The 26,336-nt window shown below is 44.8% G+C and overlaps 1 protein-coding gene and 1 long non-coding RNA gene across 2 annotated transcripts in view; one reads left to right on the top strand and one right to left on the bottom strand.

The window, feature by feature from the left end:
- Nucleotides 1–26,336, top strand: part of jef (major facilitator superfamily domain-containing protein 6 jef) — a 41,512-nt gene that overhangs the window by 4,427 nt on the left and 10,749 nt on the right. The window contains exons 2-5 of the mRNA XM_045757705.2: nucleotides 988–1,132; nucleotides 9,295–9,591; nucleotides 11,607–11,774; nucleotides 12,021–12,248. Of these exons, the coding sequence (XP_045613661.1) occupies nucleotides 988–1,132; nucleotides 9,295–9,591; nucleotides 11,607–11,774; nucleotides 12,021–12,248 (838 nt within the window). The remainder of the gene's footprint in view (nucleotides 1–987; nucleotides 1,133–9,294; nucleotides 9,592–11,606; nucleotides 11,775–12,020; nucleotides 12,249–26,336) is intronic.
- On the bottom strand, nucleotides 10,992–25,470 carry LOC123767744 (uncharacterized). Its single transcript, XR_006774003.2, has 3 exons — nucleotides 25,315–25,470; nucleotides 12,033–12,151; nucleotides 10,992–11,769 (listed from the first exon to the last, which is right to left on the bottom strand). It is a non-coding gene; the product is annotated as an uncharacterized lncRNA (long non-coding RNA).

Here is a 26,336-nt window from a genome sequence, read left to right as displayed (position 1 = left end):
GCTCTAGCCTGATACACTGACAAGTGCCCTAGCCTGACATACTGACAAGTGCTCTAGCCTGATACACTGACAAGTGCCCTAGCCTGACATACTGACAAGTGCTCTAGCCTGACATACTGACAAGTGCCCTAGCCTGACATACTGACAAGTGCCCTAGCCTGACACACTGACAAGTGCTCTAGCCTGATACACTGACAAGTGCCCTAGCCTGACATACTGACAAGTGCTCTAGCCTGATACACTGACAAGTGCCCTAGCCTGACATACTGACAAGTGCCCTAGCCTGACACACTGACAAGTGCTCTAGCCTGATACACTGACAAGTGCCCTAGCCTGACACACTGACAAGTGCCCTAGCCTGACATACTGACAAGTGCCCTAGCCTGACACACTGACAAGTGCCCTAGCCTGACATACTGACAAGTGCCCTAGCCTGACACACTGACAAGTGCCCTAGCCTGACATACTGACAAGTGCTCTAGCCTGACACACTGACAAGTGCTCTAGCCTGACACACTGACAAGTGCTCTAGTCTGACACAGTTACATGCGGCACAGTCTGGAACATACCGATTTTGTGGGCTGTCAAGATGACGGTAGCCTTCTGCTGCCGGTATTTCAATATTTATACAGACAGACAGATATTAGAGTCCTCCGTAACACTGGTAACAACATTTCAATCTCCCGTGTTATTAGGGATTTAAATTAGACGTTTAAGATGCCAAGCGTCCAGCACGGCACGCCGGCCTGGATGCTCTCACTAATGGCCCCGTTAAAGAAGTGGTTAGCTTACTCAGCTATAGTCTTGCACTTTCCCAGTCTTTGCTATTGTAAACATCCTCTCCTATATTTTTGTTGTTTTTGGTATTGCAGAGCCTTGTATTTTATAGTTCCGAGTTCAATCCCCCGATGGTCCGAGTTAATGAGATGTTATTACCCCCGAGACTTCAGTAGTAAGGAGTTTATATTAGTGTTTGTGTCTCCTTAGGTTCAAGAAGGGGAAGTTGATGCTGCTGTGCTCGGTGGGGTCGTGGATCCTCTTCACGCTGGCAATTGGGTTCATCCAGCCCCCAGCCACCTCCTGCGTCGTCTACAACGGCACTAACCACATACTCAAGCACGCCTTCTCAAACGTGAGTTTTTTTCTACCACAGACGTGGCCAGACATTTACAATGCTAACCAGCACATATACATTTTCTTCTGGACAGGATTAAAGGGTTAAAGACAGGGTTAAAGATGTGTTGAACATATTGTTCAGGGGTTTACTGGACAATCTCACACGTGAGTCCTCGTACGCTACTCAACCATCCCCTCACACTTGTCACTACACCAGTGTCACTCTTGCCCACTCTTATTTTCTCACAAAACAATTCTCCAATTTGTATGTTGTGTATATTATCCCTCAAAGGCTACCTACGTGAGGGATGGATAGGCATAATCCCATATACAGAGGTCGATACAAGGATAATATGAGGTCATGACGACGAATGACCCAATTTCAACCATTTTTAGAGAGAAATGTATGTAGTAGACATGACAGAGGAAAAATAAAGTGGTTAGAAAGACGGGGTCCAAGAACAAATTGCTCGATTCTCCAGATACAAAGAGTAAAGATGCAAATAGTAAATACACACACACACACACACACACACACACACTAAGGGGGCCTCGTAGCCTGGTGGATAGCGCGCAGGACTCGTAATTCTGTGGCGCGGGTTCGATTCCCGCACGAGGCAGAAACAAATGGGCAAAAGTTTCTTTCACCCTAAGTGCCCCTGTTACCTAGCAGTAAATAGGTACCTGGGAGTTAGTCAGCTGTCACGGGCTGCTTCCTGGGGTGTGTGTGTGTGTGGTGTGAAGAAAAAAAAAAAAAAAAAAAAAAGTAGTTAGTAAACAGTTGATTGACAGTTGAGAGGCGGGCCGAAAGAGCAAAGCTCAACCCCCGCAAAAACACAACTAGTAAACACACAACTAGTAAACACACACAGTATTGCAGAGCCAGAGAGAAAGATCTGGGAGTTGATATCACAACAAACCTGTCTCCTGAAGCCCACATCAAAAGAATAACATCAGCGGCCTATGCGAGGCTGGCTAACATCAGAACTGCTTTCAGAAACCTGTGTAAGGAATCCTTCAGAGCCTTGTATACCACATATGTAAGGCCAATCCTGGAGTATGCGGCTCCAGCTTGGAGTCCGTACCTAGTCAAGCACAAGACGAAGCTGGAAAAAGTTCAGAGGTATGCCACTAGTTTAGTCCCAGAACTAAGAGGCATGAGTTATGAGGACAGACTACGTGAACTGCACCACACGTCGCTGGAAGACAGAAGAGCTAGGGGGGACATGATCACCACATACAAAATTCTCAGGGGAATTGACAGGGTGGACAAGGATGGATTATTTAACACGGGTGGCACACGCACAAGGGGACACAGGTGGAAGCTGAGTACCCAAATGAGCCACAGAGACCATTAGAAAGAACTTTTTCAGTGTCATAGTAGTTAGTAAATGGAATGCACTAGGAAGTGATGTGGTGGAGGCTGACTCCATACACAGTTTCAAATGTAGATATTGTAACACGGGGGGGAGGGGGTTCTTGTGTTCTCTGTCCCCCTTTCTTTCTCTCTGCCCGTATTTTAACTTTGTTCTCTCTACCAAGGGACTCCAAAACATTTACTTGAGCCGACTCCACGCCACGTGGTCTTAAGACGATTGACCGACTTATGATTCTACAACCCGTATGACGTGAAATAGGCTTTAGCAAAGCTCTAGAATCGCCTTCGCCGCCACCACCAGACCAGTAACACTGAGCAATGATCGAGGTCTGGATCGATCATGCCAATCAATCAACCTTGGGGCTTGATCCCCACTAGTAACATATAACCTTGGATCTTAAGTGTAGACTTAACTAAAAATCAACGGGAATGATGAATTCCGATTCGGTGTTAGAATCGGCGCCCAATTCAACTCGGCGTCGTGGGGACCACGTGACAAGGACCAATTCACATAAATATAACACACACATGGAATTAATGAAAATGCACATTACTAACTAATCAATTTATTAAAAATTAAGCAAACTCTAAATAACTGGCACTCCCTGTCAATTAACACTCCCTGACTTTACATTTGAGGCAATGAGTTGACCTATTCCCTATCTAGACCTCTGAGCAACTTTACCTTCTATAGACCAGCTAGATGTTTGTGCTGTCTTGAGGCCGATGATGGAGGCCACCTTGCCCGAGTTGCTCCTCTTCCCACACTGTTTCTGCTCGTCTGGTCTTCCCCAGACCAGAGCATTGTATTGTTGCGCCTAGTATCTAAGTTACTTGCAAGGCTTAAGTTTAACAATTAACCTCTGTTGCACTGAATGATCCAGATTGGTTGAATTATTTTAACTGAAGTTAACTGAAGGTAAATTACACAAGCATCTTAAGGAAGAGCTATTCCCGATCACAAAATGGCTATTTGACCTTTGAGAAATAGAGGACATGGAAACTGGTGACCTGTGACCGCCAGGTCACTCCGCTATACGGCCTAGTTCTGGCTCGTGACGTCACTGATGGTGACTTAACTCATTCTTCTAATAATTAGAATACTCTCGATATACTAAACAGTAATACTATACAATACAATTTGAATACAATATGAATGAAGGCTAATTTCTCTAAATTACTGAATACTATAGAATGATTCATTATACGAAACTTGTGAACAAAGGCGTCAATTATCTTCACCGCCAATTCCCTCAGGGGCTGCTCCCGGGGTCACCACGTGGGTCCAGCTGCCCATTCTCCCTTGTAGATAAAACATTCTGGATAAGTCTTACAACAAACCTAGTTTGTTACAATATGACAGAGCCCAGTAGGCTCAGGAATATGTACATCAGTTGATTGACGGTTGAGAGGCGGAACCAAAGAGCCAGAGCTCAACCCCCGCAAACACAACTAGGTGAGTACAACTAGGTGAGTACACACACACACACACATACACACACACACACACACACACACACACACACACACACACACACACACACACACACACATACACACACTTTGTGACAACCCATCAACATGGGTTCAGGGAGGGTAAATCTTGCCTTACAGGCTTGATAGAACTCTACGATCAGGTGACAAAGATTAAGCAAGAAAGAGAAGACTGCATTTTTTTGGACTGTCGGAAAGCCTTTGACACAGTACCCCATAAAAGGTTGATGCATAAGCTGGAGAAACAGGCAGGAGTAACTGGTAGGGCGCTCCAGTGGATAAGGGAGTACCTAAGCAATAGGAAGCAGAGAGTTATAGTGAGGGGTGAGACCTCAGAATGGCGTGAAGTCACCAGTGGAGTCCCAAAGGGCTCTGTGGTTGGACCTATCCTTTTTTTGATATACGTAAATGATCTCCCAGAGGGTATATACTCATTCCTCTCAATGTTTGCTGACGACGCCAAAATTATGAGAAGGATTAAGACAGAGGAGGACAGCTTGAGGCTTCAAGAAGACCTGGACAAACTGCAGGAATGGTCGAACAAATGGCTATTAGAGTTTAACCCAAGCAAATGTAATGTAATGAAGATAGGGGTAGGAAGCAGGAGACCAGATACAAGGTATCACTTGGGAGATGAAATACTTCAAGAGTCAGAGAGAGAGAAAGACCTGGGGGTTGATATCACGCCAGACCTGTCCCCTGAAGCTCATATCAGGAGGATAACATCAGCAGCATATGCCAGGTTGGCTAACATAAGAACGGCCTTTAGAAACTTGTGTAAGGAATCTTTCAGAACATTATATACCACATATGTCAGACCAATCCTGGAGTATGCGGCTCCAGCATGGAGTCCATATCTAGTCAAGCATAAGACTAAACTGGAAAAGGTTCAAAGGTTTGCCACCAGACTAGTACCCGAGCTGAGAGGTATGAACTACGAGGAGAGACTACGGGAATTGAACCTCACTTCGTTGGAAGACAGAAGAGTTAGGGGGGACATGATCACCACATTCAAGATTCTCAAGGGAATCGACAGGGTTGATAAAGACAGGCTATTTAACACAAGGGTTAAATGATATAAAGATGATATTCATTCCCAAAACCAAGAAAGACCCCCACCAACCTGGCAACTACCGTCCAATCTCCCTCTTAGACACAACAGGCAAGTGCTTTGAAAAAATCATGTCAAACCGTCTTAACTACTACATGGAGTACAACAACCTCTTCACAGAAAAACAGTTTGGCTTTCGAGCACATAGATCAACCCAGCACGCAATAAACATCATCTACGACGCCGTAAGCTCAATTTGCAAGCAAAACTAGGTAGCTTTGATTGCGACGAGGGACGTACACAAGGCCTTCGACAGCCTGTGGCATGATGGTCGTGTGTACAAATTAGCAGACTTACCAGCGCAAAACTGGACCCTCCTCAGGCTGATCAGAAATTTCCTAAAGAATAGGCAAGTTACCCCCAGCTTCAAGGCGAAAGAGGCCGCAGCCTTCACCCCAACAGCCCAAGGATCATGCTTGAGCCCGGTTCTCTTCAACATCTTTGTAAACGACCTGCCCCAACCAGAGTATAGGGACACCATTATCGTGCAGTTTGCGGACGACGTAACACACGTAATAACATCTAACCCTAGCAGCCAAGCAGCCCAGCATGCAACTGTAACCCGTAAGGCAAACGTAGAACTAGCCAGGACTGCTAACTGGGAAAGGAAATGGAGAATCACCACTAACCCAGAAAAGATCCAATTAAGCACTGTCGGCTGTATGGCTTTCTCAATCAAAAATGAGGGGGGGATAAGAATCAGGGGTGAACCCATAGCCATCTCAAACTCCAACACAGTGCTCGGATACAAGTTGAAGGCTACTCAACTCCTCCCAGTTCGTATCCCAGAAGACAGCGTTGGCCCAGGGTTCACTGGCGAGGCTCTTCCGTTTCAAGCAAGCCCCATCCCACATCAAGCTCCACCTGTACAGAATGATCATAAGGCCTAACCTGGAATACCCTTACGTTCCCCTGAACCTCACCAACACAAATCCAACATGCTGAAGATATAGCGGGTACAAAATAAAGCACTTCGCTTTGCGGAGGGCCTGACACTGATGGACAGGGTAAGAACTGACCAAATCCTTGAGACGCTCAACATGAAGCCAATGAACATCAGGCTCAGCTACCTGGCCAGAAGACAGCTGTACCGCATGAAGAACATGTATGTCCCAGACCCCGAAGATCCCTACGTAGCAGTAAACACCACCAGCGACTACGAGATCCACGAACCACCACACAGAACCACAAGAATCACTCTCCAACAAAAAGTGATCAGACCCATCCATGACCAGGCCTTTCCAAGACCTCAAATACTAAGCGGCCTGCCAGACGACCCAGATGAGTGGCCCATCCCGGACCCGATCTACACCAAATGAAGAATAAAGAAAAAAATACATAAAAAATAAATACATAAAAAAATAATAAATAAATAAAAAAAAATAAGTAAATAAATAAAACTACTACAAAAAAATATAAAACCAAAAAACCCTTTGTCGTGGTATCAGAAGTGTAACTACCCTGATGTTGCTAAGATTAGCCTCCTTCAGCCAACTCCATCGGCTCTAGTGTTTTAGGACACCAACAAGATCACAAACACTAGCCCCCCCAGCCAATGTACTGACAACCCAACATAACACATACGCAAACAAACGACACATACACATATGTCAACCCATGGTGGACAGGCCACCAAACTTTCAAACCTCCTCTCTCTCTACACCCGCATCCTCTTCCTGAATTTCATCTCCCCATCCCTCTACCTCCCCTATCCTTTCCAATCCCTTTGGACATCAAAGCTAAAGTTCAATTACTACATAACTGACAACATGGCAATGGGAGGGCCAGTTAATCCCTGAACCAATAAATCCCTGAACTATATGTTTAACAAATTTCTAACCCTGTCCATACATACACATACACTCTGTCGTAGCTCAGTCGATTAAGGCAGTGTCTGGGATGCTCCCGGACGCAGGTTCGAATCCTCATCACGGCCCTTGTAGATTTGTTCATTTGTTCGATGTGTCTTTTACATAGTGTCATTAATGTGCATTTACAAAGGTGAAATGTAATTCTGATCAGCTTCCACATATACTTTATACATATACATACATATATACACACACACATATTATATATATATATATATATAATATATATATATATATATATATATATATATATATATATATATATATATATATATATATATATATATATATATATATATATATGTCGTACCTAGTAGCCAGAACGCACTTCTCAGGCCTACTATGCAAGGCCCGTTTTGCCTAATAAGCCAAGTTTTCCTGAATTAATATATTTTCTCTAATTTTTTTCTTATTAAATGATAAAGCTAACCATTTCATTATGTATGAGGTCAATTTTTTTTATTGGAGTTAAAATTAACGTAGATATATGACCGAACCTAACCAACCCTACCTAACCTATCTTTATAGGTTAGGTTAGGTTAGCCCTAACCTAACCTATAAAGCCCTAACCTAACCACCCACCTTCTGTCATAACTCACTGTATTTCTCATTTCTAAACTTTACCTTCACTTGTGCCACTCCATCCTCTGTACTAAAAAAAAATGCCAAAACCCGACCAACACACCGCCCACCCTGCTCTCCCCCCCCCCCCCACCCACCACCCGACCAACACACCGCCCACCATGCTCCCCCCACCCACCACCCGACCAACACACGAGGCCTAGGGGCCTCGTAGCCTGGTGGATAGCGCGCAGGGCTCGTAATTCTGTGGCGCGGGTTCGATTCCCGCACGAGGCAGAAACAAATGGGCAAAGTTTCTTTCACCCTAAGTGCCCCTGTTACCTAGCAGTAAATAGGTACCTGGGAGTTAGTCAGCTGTCACGGGCTGCTTCCTGAGGTGTGTGTGTGTGGGGTGTGAAAAAAAAAAAGTAGTTAGTAAACAGTTCATTGACAGTTGAGAGGCGGGCCGAAAGAGCAAAGCTCAACCCCCGTAAAAACACAACTAGTAAACACACACCGCCCACTCTGTACCCCCACCCACCACCCGACCAACACACCGCCCACCCTGCTCTCCCCCCCCCTCCCCCCACCACCACCCGACCAACACACCGCCCACCCTGCACCCCCCACCTGACCAACACACCGCCCAACCTGCTCCCCCACCCACCACCCGATCAACACACCGTTCAACCTGCTCCCCCACCCACCTCCCGACCAACACACCGCCCACCCTGCTCCCCCCCACCCACCCCCCGACCAACACACCGCCCACCCTGCTCCCCCCCACCCACCACCCGATCAACACACTGCCCACCCTGCACCCCCCACCCGACCAACACACCGCCCAACCTGCTCCCCCCCACCCACCTCCCGACCAACACACAGCCCACCCTGCTCCCCTCACCCACCCACCACTCATAATACAACCCCTTGCAACCAATATTCTGGAGATTGACCTTGGAGGAGCATGAGGGACGTATCTCTCTTCCTCTAGCAGGTCCCGTGGTGTGCTGTGGCTTCATCTTATGACCTCTTACCACTCATGTAAGCACATGTCTGCTGGTGCTGAAGATCTTGGCTTGACTATCTTCTCCAGCTGGTGTGTATCCTCCACCAATGATGCTGTTTACAACCACTACGGAGAGAATGTACATATACGGACCGCTCAACCCACAGATAACCTTCATGCTTTATGCTATTATAATTGTAATGACCATAAGTAAAATTAAAGACTAACGATACATTTACCCCAAAAGAGGCTGAAATAAGGAATCCTGTGCCTAATAAACACGATATTTTGATCCTAATTTAGCCTACGAAAAGATAGATTTGGTTGTTTTCTTTTTGGGACGCTATACAAAACATAAACTTGTTTTTTTGGTGCAACAATCTATATTGTGTACAATCCATCAACAATTGCTATAGATACTGTTATTTATAATGAGAGGTTGTCTGGGGTAGAGTTATCGGCCCACACAAGCTGTCGTGACGCCGCTAAACATGTGTCTTACAAGACAGTGGCACGAGTTGACTACTTGCTCCTTTCTCACCTGTGTCGTGCCTTTCACACCAGGGAATAACTTCACACATTTCTACTCTTTAGTTTAATACGCTAGCTTAAGCGACAGATCTATATTTCATTGTTTTAAATTGTATTGACCCTTGTGTTCTTCACTAAACATGCCGAGTAACTAAACTTCACTTCACTAAACATACAATAGAGTGCAGGATTGCCAACGAGAGTAATATATGGTGTGCCTCAGCCTGTGAAGGAGAGGAGCTTGGAGCAGGAGGAGTACGTCGTCCCGGAGGAGGCCATGGAGGAGCCGCCCCTGCACTCCCACCTGGTGGACACTCCCGGGGGTCTTCACCTCCCACAACTCTACCACAAGCGGTCCCTCAAGCAAGCATCCCTAGAAGAACTTGATGAAGAATTCTTGCGGCAGATGCAAGAGTGGCCGAGCAGCAGCATGCCTCAGTCTCACTGGAGGAGGAAGAGAGACACCCCTCTACCAGAGGACCACGTCATAGGCAAATCTCCCAATGTCATCCATTATACCGTATGTTGCTCTTTCTTCACATTTATGTCAATGGAATATCACTTCAAATGTATTAAACCAGTATGACTAACAATATCAATTATATATGTCAAATATATGCCATTTGCATGGCATATGTTTAACATATATAACCGTATTTAACATATATTTTCGGCATATAACCGAATCTTCTCAATATTTCTGAGGTTTTTCTTTGTTTTCTGCCATGGTATAACATTGCACTGTGTTGACCACAACACCAGAGCATACATTATATATTATACACGGAAAAATATGCTTCTATATACTGTTTATGTTAATAGTGCTTTCTTAAATATTGTACAAAGCCTCTATATTGTTTTTCCAAACCTCCTCGACAAATATAGCAGGTATTGTCACTATGTGGATGGAAAATAGTCTAATATACCCTAGAACGTTCACTAAATGGCATACCAAAGTGGACCAAGGTAACGATAAGACTAATTTGATCCTGTGAGCGGTAGTTTGTACACCTGTACTCATCCTTGTGAGCGGTAGTTTATGCACCCCACACCGATCCTGTGAGCAGTAGTTTATGCCTGTTGTGTTGGACGTCGCCATACTGATATAGTCTGCGCCTATGACAGCAGTACCCTTGCTCTTTGCTCTAGCCTCTACACTAGCGAACCATGTCTCCAAGAGGGTTGGATCCCTTCCACTAAACGGGCGAATGTCAACAGACTGTGTAAGAACTGTGACGGTGTTCGAGTTAGAACATGCAGTATTCGGGGCTTGAGTCATGATTACTGAGTCGCTGCTGGTTGTAGAGGTTAATGAGGACAAGCTACCGAGAGCTGAGGTTGAGAGTTCACTAGCTAAGGGTAAGTGAACGAGCGTAGGGAAGCTCACTAATTAAGAGTAAGTTACTCTCCGATAGTGAACGAGACCGTAGACTGTAGGGGCAAGTGCGCGAGCGAGGCCTGAACGAGTATCGGTTATCCATAAAGTAAGTTTACATTGTGCCCACGAAAGTCCACAGTTTACTCTACTACACAAATAAGAAAGGGTACTTAACTAGAGCTGAAGGCTGCTGGGGCTGCAATCCGTTCAACGGGGCAGAGATGATCTGGTCGTCACAGGTCCGGCGTCGTCGGCGTCGGGAGGCGGCAGGAGACGTCAGGTGCGACAGAAGTCGTCAGGCCAGACAGCGGGGGGGGGGGGTAAGGTGACGTCAGGCAGGCACCAAGGCTCGTTGAGTCACGATAAGTCACGGCGAGTCAGCTGGCGGCGCGCGGTGAGTCAGGCATGACTGTGTTGCTGTGTGCTGCTGTGCTGCTGGAGTACAAGGGTGAATCCCAGTAAGCTGCCACCAGTGTTACATCGGTCGATGTTGTTGTAGAATGATTAGGTTGTGAGCAGGAATTGGAGTACCAAACGTCCACTGCTTTTCCTTAGTTTTATTATAAATATATATATATATCTTGTACACCGGGCCAGGAGCTAGCTAGAGTGTGTAAGGGAGCGTGTGTGTGGACGCTCCAATGCCCAGGCCGTCTCTGAAGGTCTGAGGTCTGCAACCGCAGAGTAGATTGCATTCAAATCTGCTGACGACGTTGTTGATACCTATTAACTTGTTTAGCTTAAGAGGGTATTAGGTCATCCTATGTGTATGTCCATGGCGACTAACTGGCGTCCAACAGTTGCCTGTCAGACTCTAAGACAAGAAGTTCATGATTTAGCCTTCACTTACATTCAGCTGAGTGGTCAGCGCTTCGGATTCGGAGTTCGGAAGTTCCAGGTTCGATCTTCGAAGGAGGCGGAGACAATTGGGCAAAACGTTTCTTTCACCCCTGATGCACCTGGAATTAGACAGTTGCTACGGGCTGCTTCCTGGGGGGGGGGGTGTTGTGTAACAAAAAGAAGGCCTGTTCGAGGACCGGGCCGCGGGGACGCTAAGCCCCGAAATCATCTCAAGATGACAAAAACCTCACGATAGCTATGGTTATATTTCCAGCAGTCATATTAAAGGTAGCTAAAGCTAAGTGTGATGTTTTCAGGTGAACTTCAAGGACTTCAAGGGTGCAGAAGAGGACTGGTTATCTCCACCATTCTCTAGTATAGTGTATCGGTCTTCAGACGTGCAGAAGGTGTTCTTCCTGCTGCTCTTGGTGGTCATCCTGGGAGAGTTCTTCAGCTGCCCGGCCATCACCCTGGCTGACTCTGCGGTGAGAGAGAAGGCCGTGGTCTGGCAGTCGTTTGCACCCTCAACATTTATACCTCATTAACCAGATTAACTCATTACATTATCAACAGTACTTCTGATAATGTGTTGATTAACACAACGGCACTCAAGTCAATTCTGGTTACATATTTCGTTCGTGGTTAAATATTTTCACACAAGTTTCTTTCGTGATGTACACACACACACAGATAAATACATATATACATATTTATGTTGATAACACGTGCAGGTATTGACGTACCTGGGTGACGAGGCGGATCACTACGGCCGCCAGCGCATGTTTGGGTCGCTGGGTTGGGGCCTCTCCATGTTCTTCGTGGGCATCGCGCTCGACCACTCGACAGCGTTCCCTGGGCACCCCTGCGGACCACACGAGAAGGAGAGAAACTATACTATCTGCTTTGCTGTTTTTAGTGTGCTCATGGGTTGTGCACTCATCACAGCCTCGCAGTTTAAGGTAATGCAACGGTTTCAACTTCCTAAAACCAGTAAAACATTTTGAAAACATTACTTCTTCTCCTAATTGAAGACGTCTTTATCCGTTCTTGTTGTCACCATAGATGACTATTTACCAATAGGTTTACTGTATTTTGTATCATTAATGTAAAACGTTTAGTTGTTTAGTGATTTATTTTTACACATAATTTCAAAATAAGTTTAATTATGAATTAACCGTACATTACATACAAATTAGGCTTCTTGTGTATGAAAAGCTTATTGTGACATTTGCAAATCATGATATGGTACGCCATACTCCATAATCTGTTATTTATGTATATCAAGAACAACCCAGAGCCGATCCCTGATGAACGCCATTGTTTACGTCTAGCCGCGAGTAAATGCACTTAGGAAAACACCATGTGTCCAGATAACTCATTTTCTAACAATCTTAATATATAGCCATCATTACAACGATTTTTCACTTTTTAATATAAATCTTCGATGATTAACTTCATCAAATGCTTTCTGGATAATATAATTCGTTTTCTCGTGGATAGAAAGTCTGCATGAATTTATATATATATATATATATATATATATATATATATATATATATATATATGTCGTACCTAGTAGCCAGAACGCACTTCTCAGCCTACTATGCAAGGCCCGATTTGCCTAATAAGCCAAGTTTTCCTGAATTAATATATTTTCTAAAAAAAAAATTTTATGAAATGATAAAGCTGCCCATTATGTATGAGGTCAATTTTATTTTATTGGAGTTAAAATTAACGTAGATATATGACCGAACCTAACCAACCCTACCTAACCTAACCTAACCTATCTTTATAGGATAGGTTAGGTAAAGTAACCGAAAAAGTTAGGTTAGGTTAGGTTAGGTTAGGTAGTCGAAAAACAATTAATTCATGAAAACTTGGCTTATTAGGCAAATAGGGCCTTGCATAGTAGGCTGAGAAGTGCGTTCTGGCTACTAGGTACGACATATATATTGTGTAATGAAATTTTAAATAAAATGAGTTATATATATATATATATATATATATATATATATATATATATATATATATATATATATATATATTGTGACGGTAACGCGTTGGTGTTCGGCTGTTTAAGGCTAGGGGTATGGCCTCGTCACATAGTTATAAAAAAAAATAGAAAAACTGGAACTTCGTCTGTGGTAAGGTAAGGAGAAGACACACAAAACACAAGTAAACTTTAACAATGAAATTTTAATTACGTTAAATAAATCAAAACATGAAAATATGGACAAACAAATATGTATAATAAAATCAATGAATCAAAATAATAAGAATACTTAAATGACACAATGAAAGTTACGTTAAGGCAAAATAATAAGAAGTGCAACACAAAAGTTAAGTGGGAGGTGCTGGAATATTGGCTTAAAGCCACCACCTCTCTCAGTACACGCTAACGTCTAGCTGGGAGGAGTGCTGGCTACGAAAGCACGGAACATTCTGAGGACTGATGTTGGGGCGACCCCAGACATCAGGTAGTATTGGGGGCGAGTGCAGGTGCAGCCAGACCGGCGACCAATCAGCGGAGCCGTAGCGATCAACGGGTAGTTTGGTGGTTGGAGTTCGAACAGGTGGCTGGTTGCATACGTTTCTGCTCACCCTGGCAAGCCTTGCTGGTGCTGGTGTTGTTGTCGTTGTTGGACATTTCTTCCATAGTCTTTTTATATAATTGTGAAGACGTAATTTTGGAGGGAAGAGCAGGCTCAATCTCTTGAAGGAGATTATCGTCACAACTCTCCCCCGAAGCCTGCGGTTCTGGAAGAAGTACGTCGTTATGTGGTGGAGTAATGGATAGAGTTGCTTCTACTTCATAAACTCTGGAGAGATCATGGGCTAAGATGTTGTCAGACTCTTGGTATAGCGTGTCTCCAGGTTGAATTTCTGCAGGTAGCAAGCCCATAGTAGAAGACGTTGAGATGAGAAGTGGGCGTGCTGCAGGAGGTGTAGGGTGGTGTGGTCCGTATTGATGGTGGACCGAGCACTTTTCAGGTGTGGAGTGAAGTGCTGAAGCTTCAGGATGAGGAAGAGTAGCTCCTTGCCAATTGTTCCGTAGATCCTTGTAGCAGTAGTCGCTGACAGGTGTATTCTTCTCGCCTCGTTGCTGCATCACGACACCACCCACGTCGGTACCATTGGCGTCGACATGGAGGATGAAGGGCTTATCTGACGAGGTGAGAGTGGAATTAGAAGAGGGCATAGGAGCACGATTATTATCCTGAAAGCATTTGGGAAGATCATTAAGGATTTCGGAATTAGAAAGCGCTGACTCCTTGTCAGTGCTTTCGGGAGGAGAAGCTGGGAAGGTCTCACTGTGGATGTAGGGTTCTGTGAAGGTAGAACAATTAATCAAGACAGTGGGAGGAGTACCATTATATTGCTTCAGGAGGTTGACGTGGCACAGCTGGGTCTTCCGCCGCCTATCTGAAGTCTCTATGACGTATGTGTTGTTGCTTCTGCACTCTTTGACGCAGTAGGGTCCTGAAAATCTGTTTTGTAAAGGTGAACCTGGGATAGGGAAATAAGCAAGGATGAAGTCTCCCGGCTTGAATTTTCTTACTTTGCTGGTCTGGTCGTAATGAGTCTTCATTCTCACCTGGGCTTTCAATAGATTATCATGAGCAAAGCGGTGGACTCTCTCTAGAATGTGTTGAAGGTTTTGAAGAAACTGGGGCACATTCTGATGCTCACTGAAGGTGGCATCTCTGAGAGAGTCTTTGAAAGCCTTAAGGGGAGTACGGCACTTACGGCCGTAGAGCATCTCATAAGGAGATACTCCTAGGGACTCATTGGGGAGACTTCTGAAAATACACATTATTAGGTCAATCTGCTTATCCCAATCCTTTGAGGTTTCACTACAAAACTTTTTCAAGAGTGCTTTGATGGTCTGATGACTACGTTCAAGAGAACCCTGTGAAGCAGGATGATAGGGGCTGGACAATACCTGTTTGATGTTGAACTCCTCCAGTGTCCTTTTGAAGAGATCACTGGTGAAGTTGGTGCCACAGTCACTTTGAATCTCCCTGGGAAATCCGTATTGAGTGAAGATCTTCAATAGATGTTTGATAACCGTAGCAGCCGTGATGTTCTTCACTGGAACTGCTATGGGAAATCTGGTGGTAGGACACAGGATGGTTAGGATGTAGGCGTTACCTGAACTGGTCCGAGGTAAAGGACCAACACAGTCTATTATGAGTCTGTGGAAAGGTTCCGCAGGCACCTGTATGGGAATCAGTGGTGCTCTGGGAATGGAGACGTTCGGTTTGCCTGCCATCTGACATGTATGACACTGTTTTACGTACTGTTTGACGTTGTTTACCATACCTGGCCAGTAGTAGTCTTGGCGAATCCCATGGTAAGTCTTGTTGAAGCCGTAGTGGGAGAATGCTCCGTGGGCCAGGTGTAGAATAGTGGGCCGCAGGCTGGTGGGAATCACAAGTTGTTCGGTGTTGGCCCAATCGTCCTCCTCCTTCAGTTTACTGGGTCTATATCTGCGGTAGAGCAAGTCGTTCTCTAGGAAGAACCCAGGAATACTGTCGGGTTGAGTCTCAGCCTGGAAAAACAATGGTGTTAAAGTAAGATCTTCCCTCTGCAACTTACGGAACTCCAACTTGGTCAGATGCGGGGGTAGTTTCTGAGGGTCTTGAGGGACAGCGGTAGCAGTAGAGTCAGCTGGCTGTGGACGTGCGGCTTGTGCACGGGTGGTCACGAGAACCGGAGGAGAAACTTCATCACTCTCTTGAACCTCTGCTGGAACATACTCAAGAATAGGGTTACTTGGCACAGAGTTACACACCTGGGGTTTGTCCATGACGATCAGGTTGGTCGGTTGCAGGTCTTCTGCCAAGTCGTTGCCTAGGAGAAGTTGCACTCCAGGCATGGGAAAAGGCTTTTCCCTGACGGCGACTTGGACTTCCCCGTTCACGTAGGGACAATCCAGGTGGACTCTGGCGAGAGGGTATGGAGTGGTAGCAGTGAGGTCAGTGATGAAGACTGTTTCCCCGGTGTAGACTATGTTGGGCACAGCCGACTTCAAGATGATCGATTGTAGAGCCGCTGTGTCCCTCAAGATCTTCAATTTGAAACGTCCCTCCGGATTTGAACCGTTGGCAGAGACAGTTCCAGTATACAGGTGGTTACTGAAAAGAGAAAGATCATTAACATCAACACCAACATTCATCACAGGCTTACCGGACTTAGGAGGAGTTGGTTTGGGTCGTTGTTGGTCAGTGGTTCCCTTGTATTGAGACTTACCACACTTGTCTATGGTATGTCCATAGAGTCTACAATACTTGCAGTACAGTTGTGAACCAGCTTGATCGGGGCTCACCTTCTCGTAACTGTACCACGACTTCTTACTGGAGGATGGTTCAGGTGTCAGCCGGTGGATGAGGCTGTAAGTGTCAGCCGACTTAGCACACTTCAGGTAGTCGGTTTCTTCTTTATCTGCTAAGTAGAGGCGGACAGGAGGCGGCACACGTCTCAAGAATTCTTCAACAAGCATCAGGTTCACGAGTTCTGTAAAAGTAGAGACATGTGCTGCTTCCAGCCATTTCATGAAATACCTCCGTTTCGTGTTAGCAAACTCGAGGAAGGTAGTGGTACTTGCCTTCAGGTGGTCACGGAATTTCCTTCTATAACTTTCAGTAGAGAGGAGGTAGGCGTCCAACACTGCTTGTTTCAGAGTGTAGTAGTCATTCTCAGACGCCAAAGTACTGAGTGTGACTGCAGCTCTACCTGTAAGATGGACTCTGAGAAGTGTGGCCCATTGGTCGACAGGCCAACTGAGTTGATTAGCAAGGGTTTCAAAGGTGGTAAAGAACACATCAACTTCTGCTTCTACAAAGGATGGCATTAACTTACTTGCATGTGATATATTAAAACTGACGGGAAGATTGGCAGTAGCTTGCTGGCGTTGAGCGAGGTGTGAAGTTTCCAACGTGTATTCCCGTTGACGACACTCTAGAGCCAGAGTCGCTTGTTGCTTGTCATGTTCGCGTTGTATTTCCAACTCGCGTTGTTTGGTTTCAAGCTGTACGCGTTCCCGCTCCTGGAGTGCTTCAAGCTGTACTCGTTCCCGCTCCTGGAGTAGTGCAACCTCACGTTCCTGGAGGGCGAGTCCACGTTCGTGTTCTTCTCTCTTCAAGGCAGCTTCACGTTCTTGTTCGTCTCTCCTCAAAGCAGCTTCGCGTTCTTGTTCTTCCCTCCGTATGGCAGCTGTTCGTTCTTCAATCTTGGCCAGCTCTAGTTTGAGTTTCAGCGTTGCCAAATCAGTTTTATCTGCAATATAGTAAGTTTCATGAGTTTCAGAGTCTATCTTACCTTGCTCTAAATAGTAATCCAGCAACAGGTTGTGTAGGTCATTTTTGTTGGCTTGGTAGGGAACTTCTAGTTGATACTCATGTGCAAGAGTTTGTAGTTCAGTCCTCTTGGCACGACTTAAAGTCCCTATTTCACCTGCTGGATTTGCACGGAAAGTTTGGAGACGAAACATGGTGAAATTAGCAAATAAAGGTACACGAATGTTCAATAATGAAATGTCAGAAACAGGACAACGTGGCAACTGGTACCTATCCTGTGTGATCTTTAACAATTAACGTTAAGTGAAAGATATTAAATGATTAAATTAAATCAAGGGCGCAGGAAATCTTGTACCCGGTACTCATGTAAGAGAATAAGGGCAAGAAAATCCTACTAACAAATGAAACAAAGTTTCGAAAACAAATGAAACAGTTAAATGCTTCAAAAGTAAAATTGGTAGTCCAAGGATGTAGGCATACCTTGCCAAGTCTCTATAGGACATAAAGCAAGTTTTTCCCACTGAATTTAATATGATACTTACAGAATTAGCGAACTTTTGTGCTCTGAAAAAATAAGCTAATTCCCTACCGTTGTATGTATCATCATCTCTGACTGACGTGTAGGGGTGCGAGGTGTCAACTGGTGACGAGAACTGCTGCTGAGGTCCCAATTCAGCAACTAAAGTTCGAGCTAGAGGAACTATGGCCCTCTTTGTCCTCCTACAGTCAGATTGCAGAAGATTGGGTACTCTTGACCCGGGGCAGACCACAGTACCAGGGTACCAATATGATGATCTGTCAGAATGAGAAATATTCAAGGGACATAGATGGTAAATACGAGTAATAACATGGAGGGAGAGATGACCAATTAAGAGTATGACTGCGGCCTACAGTCACCACGTAATCCAAAGTTGTCTCACCTTCACTATATGTTACTCTCGTAATGCACAATACACCGCACCTTATAAAAAATGAAATTGAATGAAAAATAGTAAAGCTACGTTAACAAAGTTAAATACGCTTACCATAAATTACCACTTGGCACCAGTACCTGAGTGAGGCTCCTAGGACAGGCCCCCATATAACTTGTGACGGTAACGCGTTGGTGTTCGGCTGTTTAAGGCTAGGGGTATGGCCTCGTCACATAGTTATAAAAAAAAATAGAAAAACTGGAACTTCGTCTGTGGTAAGGTAAGGAGAAGACACACAAAACACAAGTAAACTTTAACAATGAAATTTTAATTACGTTAAATAAATCAAAACATGAAAATATGGACAAACAAATATGTATAATAAAATCAATGAATCAAAATAATAAGAATACTTAAATGACACAATGAAAGTTACGTTAAGGCAAAATAATAAGAAGTGCAACACAAAAGTTAAGTGGGAGGTGCTGGAATATTATTTTAAAGCCACCACCTCTCTCAGTACACGCTAACGTCTAGCTGGGAGGAGTGCTGGCTACGAAAGCACGGAACATTCTGAGGACTGATGTTGGGGCGACCCCAGACATCAGGTAGTATTGGGGGCGAGTGCAGGTGCAGCCAGACCGGCGACCAATCAGCGGAGCCGTAGCGATCAACGGGTAGTTTGGTGGTTGGAGTTCGAACAGGTGGCTGGTTGCATACGTTTCTGCTCACCCTGGCAAGCCTTGCTGGTGCTGGTGTTGTTGTCGTTGTTGGACATTTCTTCCATAGTCTTTTTATATAATTGTGAAGACGTAATTTTGGAGGGAAGAGCAGGCTCAATCTCTTGAAGGAGATTATCGTCACAATATATATATATATATATATATAACTCATTTTATTTAAAATTTCATTACACAAAAAGGGTTACAACATTTGTTACATGCCGGTACAAGGCTACTCGTCACAGGTTGTACGGTACATGGCTACCCGCCATCAGCTCCTCAGATGGCGGGCAGGAACCATGGATGCAGTTAGCATTTTCTCTCTGGATCGCCACACTAAGGCACTGAAAGAGGAAACTGGTGGCTCTAGTGTCTCTAGTTGTTTCAATTAGTTTGGACCCCAGCTCCTTCAGAAAACTAGCAGCACTTTTACCCCAGGCACCAAGTGTCTCTGAGGCAATGGAGACAAAATTGTAATGGTAATCAAGATCTCTGTATTTACGAGACTTGGCTGCTTCCCGGTGATTGGCAGCACATCCTGCCTATGCAGCACTAAAGTCAACATAGGTGTTGGCTAAAGTTGAAACGCAACTAAAGTCCCAAACCAACTGTCTACCATTCTTCCAGGGGTTCACTGTGGTCCCGTCTGGACGACCCACAGGCTTATTAGAGTTACAGGGCATTAGGTAACGGGGCTCTCTCTCTGCTGGACAACCGGCTGTAGTAAGGCTTCTCTTAATAATGTCATTAACCTTGCCGTGTCTTGTATGCCATCCTCCTGTCCTTTGACAGAGAAGGCCATGCCGTCCATACCTGTCAACCACTGCCTCGTCGCAAATACACCTGTATTCGGTGTGGATTGGAGCAGCGAGACGAAGAGCCACAGCAATTTGGAGGGCCTGCAGTGTGAGACGCGTGCCGGCTGCTGACATTAGGGTTGCTAATAGGAAGTCACCTGCATGGGGAGCTGTTACAGCTCTAAGATAGGCAGTGTCATGTGGTGTAGTTGCAGCTTCTAGCAATGTCACAGCTTCTTGTTCGACAATGGGGCGATCCCAGCTGGATTGCTCATGGGCTTCAGAAAGCGGTGGTTGAGGTGCTGGTCCTGCGAGAGAGACCCATTTGGTGGTGCCGTCTGTAAAGCTGGGATCATGTATCCCTGCCCGTTGAACTAGGTATTCAGGGAGGATTCCCTTCACCAGGTTGTCAGACGCTACTGAAGAGGACAGGAACGCTGGTACAGCAATTTGTGTTGCTGTGCGAACGCCGAAGCCCACGAGTCTGACAGGAAGGGAGGCCTGTTTCCACTGTGAGTCGCTGAGAGAAAGGTTGAGGGCTTTTTCTAGCATTGATTTCAGTAGGCTATTGTACTCTTCTAATTTAATATTACTGAAAGATGGCGAACATCTAAGAAAGTAAGTCAGCCTGGGGAGGGACAAGCATCTGGTGATGAGGTAAAGTGCATCATGAGCATCGATGTCTTCAATCCTCTCATAAATCCCTGTCTTCAATCCAACTCTTAACGCTCTTCTAAGGTCGTTGGTTGCTTCACATTCCAGGAGATAGTGAAGTAGTGCCTTTTCTGTGACGGTTTGGCAGAAGATGCTTTCTCTCTGTCGGGGTTCACCAATCTCCCAGTTGCATCTGTAAAATGAGCTTACAATAAAACTAGATATTTATATGTGTGGGTACACCTCACCCTACGATTCACCTAACCACCTTAATCGTAGGGAGCACTGAAGGATAGACAGAGGTCAAATCCACAAGGGCCGTAATGAGGGTTCGAACCTACGTCTGAGAGGATCCCAGACGCGCCTTAATCGACTGTGCCACGACACGGTAAAAGAATTGCAACCAGGAGTTCATCTGCCCTCACACGTATAAACTCTCGGTTGCAATTCTTTTACCGTATCGTGGCACAGTCGATTAAGGCGCGTCTGGGATCTTCTCGCACGTAGGTTCGAACCCTCATCATGGCCCTTGTGGATTTGTTCATTTGATGCATCACGTTATTGTGATTTCTGTGTGTAATAGGCAGAGGTGATTGTTGCCTAACTCTGGCTTCTAGTTGTCTGCCATCTTCCCTCTGAATCAATGGAGGACCACCGAACAGCTGCATGCTCGAAGTCAAATTCAACTGGATGTTGATTACCAGTGTCAGCTCCCGAATAAACACAGCCTCAAGTGTTCGAACCTTCCTATGATCGTCGTAGCGTGTGATTAATGTCGTATCTTTCACTGTCTTGGTGATTCCGGATGGTGTTGTGTTGAGAATGATGCTGCTTAATACCTCCCTTTTGCAAATGAAGTATAAGACTTCTACTCAGTGTATTCGTGGCGTGTCCAATGTAGCATGTATTTTGGAGCACACAGTCTCCAGAGCTGCATTTTATTGATACACTACATTTATTAACCACAGCTCGCACCTCCTGAAGGGTGTCTGAAGGCACTGCCGCCAAAGTGTGTTCATATTGCTGTGTCTCATTAGTTACCTTTTAGGAATCGAAAAAAGGCCTCTACCTGTGCAAACCATCCCTCTGGGTCAACTGGCAGATATGTTGCTGTTGTTGATATAAGGGCCATGACAGCAGTGGTGCCAGATGTGTCCCGGCGTTCCCTTGAAGGGTAAAACACAAAGCTTTACGACTATAATAACGTTGCCTTGCAGCGAATAAACACACCTATAGGTAGAAGTTTGGGAAGTTCCCACAGGGAGGCAAGCACCGACCTCCATCACACACAGATCACTGGGTAAGAAAACAAAGTCAAGACAAAAATATGGCGTCTCCTAAACTCGTACCCAAATGGGCAAAAACGTAAACATGTCTTTCAGTGATCTCCGGAAGAGCAGGGGCCAGTCTTCCAGGGTCCGTCAAATTACCCAAATCTATGCAAAACATCCTAGCATTACATAAGTAATGAAGAAATATGACATATTTAATAACTAATGTTGATGCTGAATGTAGAATATGAAAAAACATATTTTTACCTTGAAATAATATCATTTTTCTAACAAAATTAGACGAAACTAAGTAGTAGATAATGCCATAGGAAGTTTGTTACATGACACACATTTAGATTAAGATGGCCATCCGGTCTTAGAGGAGGATCCAGAGGTAGTTTTCCCTGGACAGTAAACATCACAGTAAGGCAAACGTATCAGAGGCAAAACGCCACCATCATACAGAGATAAACAGAGACCATGTCATCGACTTGAGAATGGTCCAGGACGGACCGAAACGTCGTCGTCCCTTCACCTTCTAGTGTGTGGTCTGGTCAACAAACAGAGACCATCCCGGCCCCACGCGGCCTGAGTATCAACATCCACCACTCAACCAAGGTAGGACAAGTTCTCCTGGTTTGCAAACTTTCATCATTGCCTTTGATGACAAAGACAAGATTGTTTTCGGAAATAGCAGGGTAAAACGTATCCTATATAATGCCATTCCCAATATATTTAAGATCAAAGTGCACGACATTAGATCTAACAAACAAAGGAATTTAATTGCAGTGGACTACAGCAAGTAACTAGAGCTTTCAGACGTTACTGACATATGCGGATACAAAGTCAAATGCTATAAACCACTAGATGACTGATTCGGGAAATATGTAATCCGACATGTTGTAGAATTTAGTGCAGACGACATCAAGGCACAACTTCAGGCGGATGGCATTCCAATTTTCGGAGTCAACAAAATCATGCATAGAACAAACGAAGACCTGAGTGATACAGGCACTGCCCTACTTACTTTTCTAGACTACTTTTGTCCTGATCGGGTTTGGTTTAACGGCTTCCTCCATAAACTAGAGGTGTACGTTCCACGTCCCAATTAGTTCTTTAGATGTAAAGATTTCAACCATACCTCAAAAGGCTGCACCAAAAACATCAAATGTGGAAAATGCTCTTGTTCCCATTACACACAAGACTGTGCGTCTGATATACTCACCTGCTCAAACTGTAGTGGCAATCATGACATTACATTCAAACAATGTTTTTCATGCATAGCGGTAAAATCTAAGGTTCTCCCTACGAACAGCCTGCAGTACAGTAGTGCATTGAAACAACCTAACTCAGTCCAGCGTCAACCATTACCTCACACTCGACCACAAGTTTTGCTTGTACCTGTACCTAATATGTCTGTCACTGACAATCCTGTTCTTCCAGAGTCCAATCCTCTCCCACAAAATGTACAACTGAGTTCCGATCTTGTTGAGACTCTTGTCACTCGCATTGAAAATGCACTAGAAAAGACGCTGGACCGACTCCTAACTAAATTCTTTACACAAGCAATCCAACCCATCCCCAAGGCTGTCCCAACAGACACCCCATCGACACCTACACCCGCCCTAACACAGCTACCATTGCTGGATACACTACCAAAGTCACTTCCCAGGCTGCATAGGTCACGACCTCTCCGTAAGGTGCAGTCGCACCTCCACAGATCTCCAAAGGAGCTTTGGAGCCAAATGGCTCCAAAGGGCCACCACTTACAGGCTATTCATGCCCGTGCCATCTTTTGGGTGGCTTAATCTTCATCAATCAATCAATCCCAGACTGCCTTGCCACAAACCCCAACCACCGGCACCAAGAGTAAGAAACCCGCAGCTGTACATACCTCCCAACGACCTGGCACTTTGCCTGAAAACCCACATAAGCCACATTCTCCCACGACACATCCTCCAACCATATATCACTCCATCACATAGTGACTGAGGGTGTGCAAATAATTTTGTTGACAGTTTACATTTTTGGCAGGTCTACATCAGCAGATAAATAGAATTCCCAGAGATACTTGTAACCCAGTCTATGCCTAGCAGTAGTAACATCTAGAAGTCTGCTGATTTTATTGGATACCACATCTTTCAACATCACCACTCGTGCAGTCATCGGAAGGAAAAGCCTTCATGTAAAATGCACGTATCGCGAAGAAAGACCCTATTTCATTATAAAATTATATTATTTCAGAGTAAATATTAGTTTTTTATGTTCTACATTCAGCACCAACATTATAGTGAGTAAATATGTCATATTTCTTCATTACTTACGTAATGTTAGGACGCTTTGGGTAATTAGACGGACCGGTTTCCCATCACTTCTTCTTGATAGTAGGTGCAGTTTGCATGAAGGGTTTGTCCTCCCGATGACTGCACCAGTACAGATGTTGGTAGAGGCGTTTATGTTGAAGATGATAAGAGTTCCAAAAGTGCTTGTTGCGTTGTGCTGTAGACAGAGGAGCGGCGACTAGAACAGAGGTGTATGTTAGAGGGAGACTTGCAGCACCGTAGGGCGGTGTGTTGTGTTTATGGCGTCAGCTGATCATTGGTACTGCGACGAGGCAGTTGTTTTCTGTGTTTAGCTGTTGGTGGCGCTAGGTATAAATGTGACGCGGGTCAGATGTGACCCAATTTGTTGGTCGACTGGAGATATTTAGTCAGTGCTTTGACTATTTGGTATTTTTCTTGTAACGAGTGGTCACCGCCTCCTAATATATGGTCGACGGTAAAGGGTATTTTAAGTGAAATAAGTACTTGTTTGAGATTTACTCTGGCACTATAATGTCGGAAGCAGTGAAGGAGATAGTGTTCGACTGTTTCAGGCACTTGACAGTGGACGCAGAGTTCGTTGATGTCTGTTCTGTACTTAGAGCTGTGTGCTGCTAGTTTGGTGTGTCCCAGCCTTAATCTGGTCATCGCTATATCAATTTCTCTGCTTTTATATCTGACATGTTTCCAAGTTTCCCATTTCTTTTTAATGGCCCCATAGTTACAAGGGTGAGCATGACGTTTTCCATTTCGTCGCAAAATCTTGGGTGATGGTATTTTTGAAGGCTCCTTTACGTGCAATATGGGGAATTGGATGACGGGTAATGTGAGGTGTGTTGTGCATTACTTTGGCTAGTTGATCTACTAGTTCATTATGGAGAATACCACAATGCGTTGAGACCCATTGGATAGAGGTTTCCCATCATGCCCTGAGGGCACGGAGCCCACAAAGACCTACCAACTCCAGGCACCAGTCCGCATAGCTGGCGTCGGAAACCTTCTGCCCGCCCGAAGAAACGGCCAGATGACTTTAAAAATATATGAACTTACTTGTGATCCCAAGGGATAAGTGCGCCAGGCGTCCTAACGATCCGAACCGTTGAATAGAAATGCCTAACGGCAGTATCGAGACGCAATAAAATAATATCTTATGTTTACATGCTCGTAGTGTGCGGATTGGTCGGTTGGCTCCCGTCAGTTCCTCCCCTATTTTCTCTGATCTTCGTCATGTTGTAAGGGAGGACTAAAGTTATCACATTTACTCGTACTACAGTAGTCACTTAAGTTTCTCTTTGGAAAATATGCAGATTCATGTCAATGGAAGTCTGACAAGCGAGTTTAACTTTTAGTTTCTAGATGATAGCACTCTTGCCGGAAATCTAGATACCATTATGGAGGATGTATGGAAAAACCCAGAAACAATGAGCAACTCTAGGCCTCATTCTCAGTGCACCAATGTGTGAAGCAATCTCATCCAATCCAAACATTACTGAGTAAACAAAAACTGTTCTACCAGACATTGGCATTATTGAGCCAGCCAACTGTACACTCCTGGGTACATCCCACTGGCTCGCAGGCAAGCAAAGAGGTCCTGGATGCAAAATCCCCGACCTAAGGAGAATGCAAGACAGGAATGACAAAACTGATACTCATGATGCTCCCTGCTTCATCATAAAATGCCTATCTATACCTATACACCTAATTTCTGAGGTGTTCTCCATCCCATAACATCACTAAATTGAGTATGACATCCCTTTTGAAGTCTTTACTAGAAAAAAATCAACAACTGTCTGACACTCACGCAATGATATTTGTTTTGCCTGCAGTTGTCAATGTGTTGATAAAGGCAGATATTTGTCTTTATCACAGATATCAAAACTGTGTTGAGTTTTAAAATATACCTGTAAAAGATCAAGGCAAATGGGGAAGATCTTCGACAAGCCGCCGACTTCCTGTCCTCAGTCGAGACCATTAGGGTTAGTGGCCCTCAGGTAAATCAGGCAAAAATTGACAGAAAACAGTTCAACAATTTATACTGTGGTCAGCAGACTGCATAATTCTGCTTGATTATG

Source organism: Procambarus clarkii, chromosome 67 (assembly GCF_040958095.1).
Source record: "Procambarus clarkii isolate CNS0578487 chromosome 67, FALCON_Pclarkii_2.0, whole genome shotgun sequence".
In the NCBI taxonomy this organism is placed as follows: domain Eukaryota; kingdom Metazoa; phylum Arthropoda; class Malacostraca; order Decapoda; family Cambaridae; genus Procambarus; species Procambarus clarkii.
Note: the sequence above shows the minus strand (reverse complement) of the source record. Positions and strands in the feature narration are given on the sequence as shown.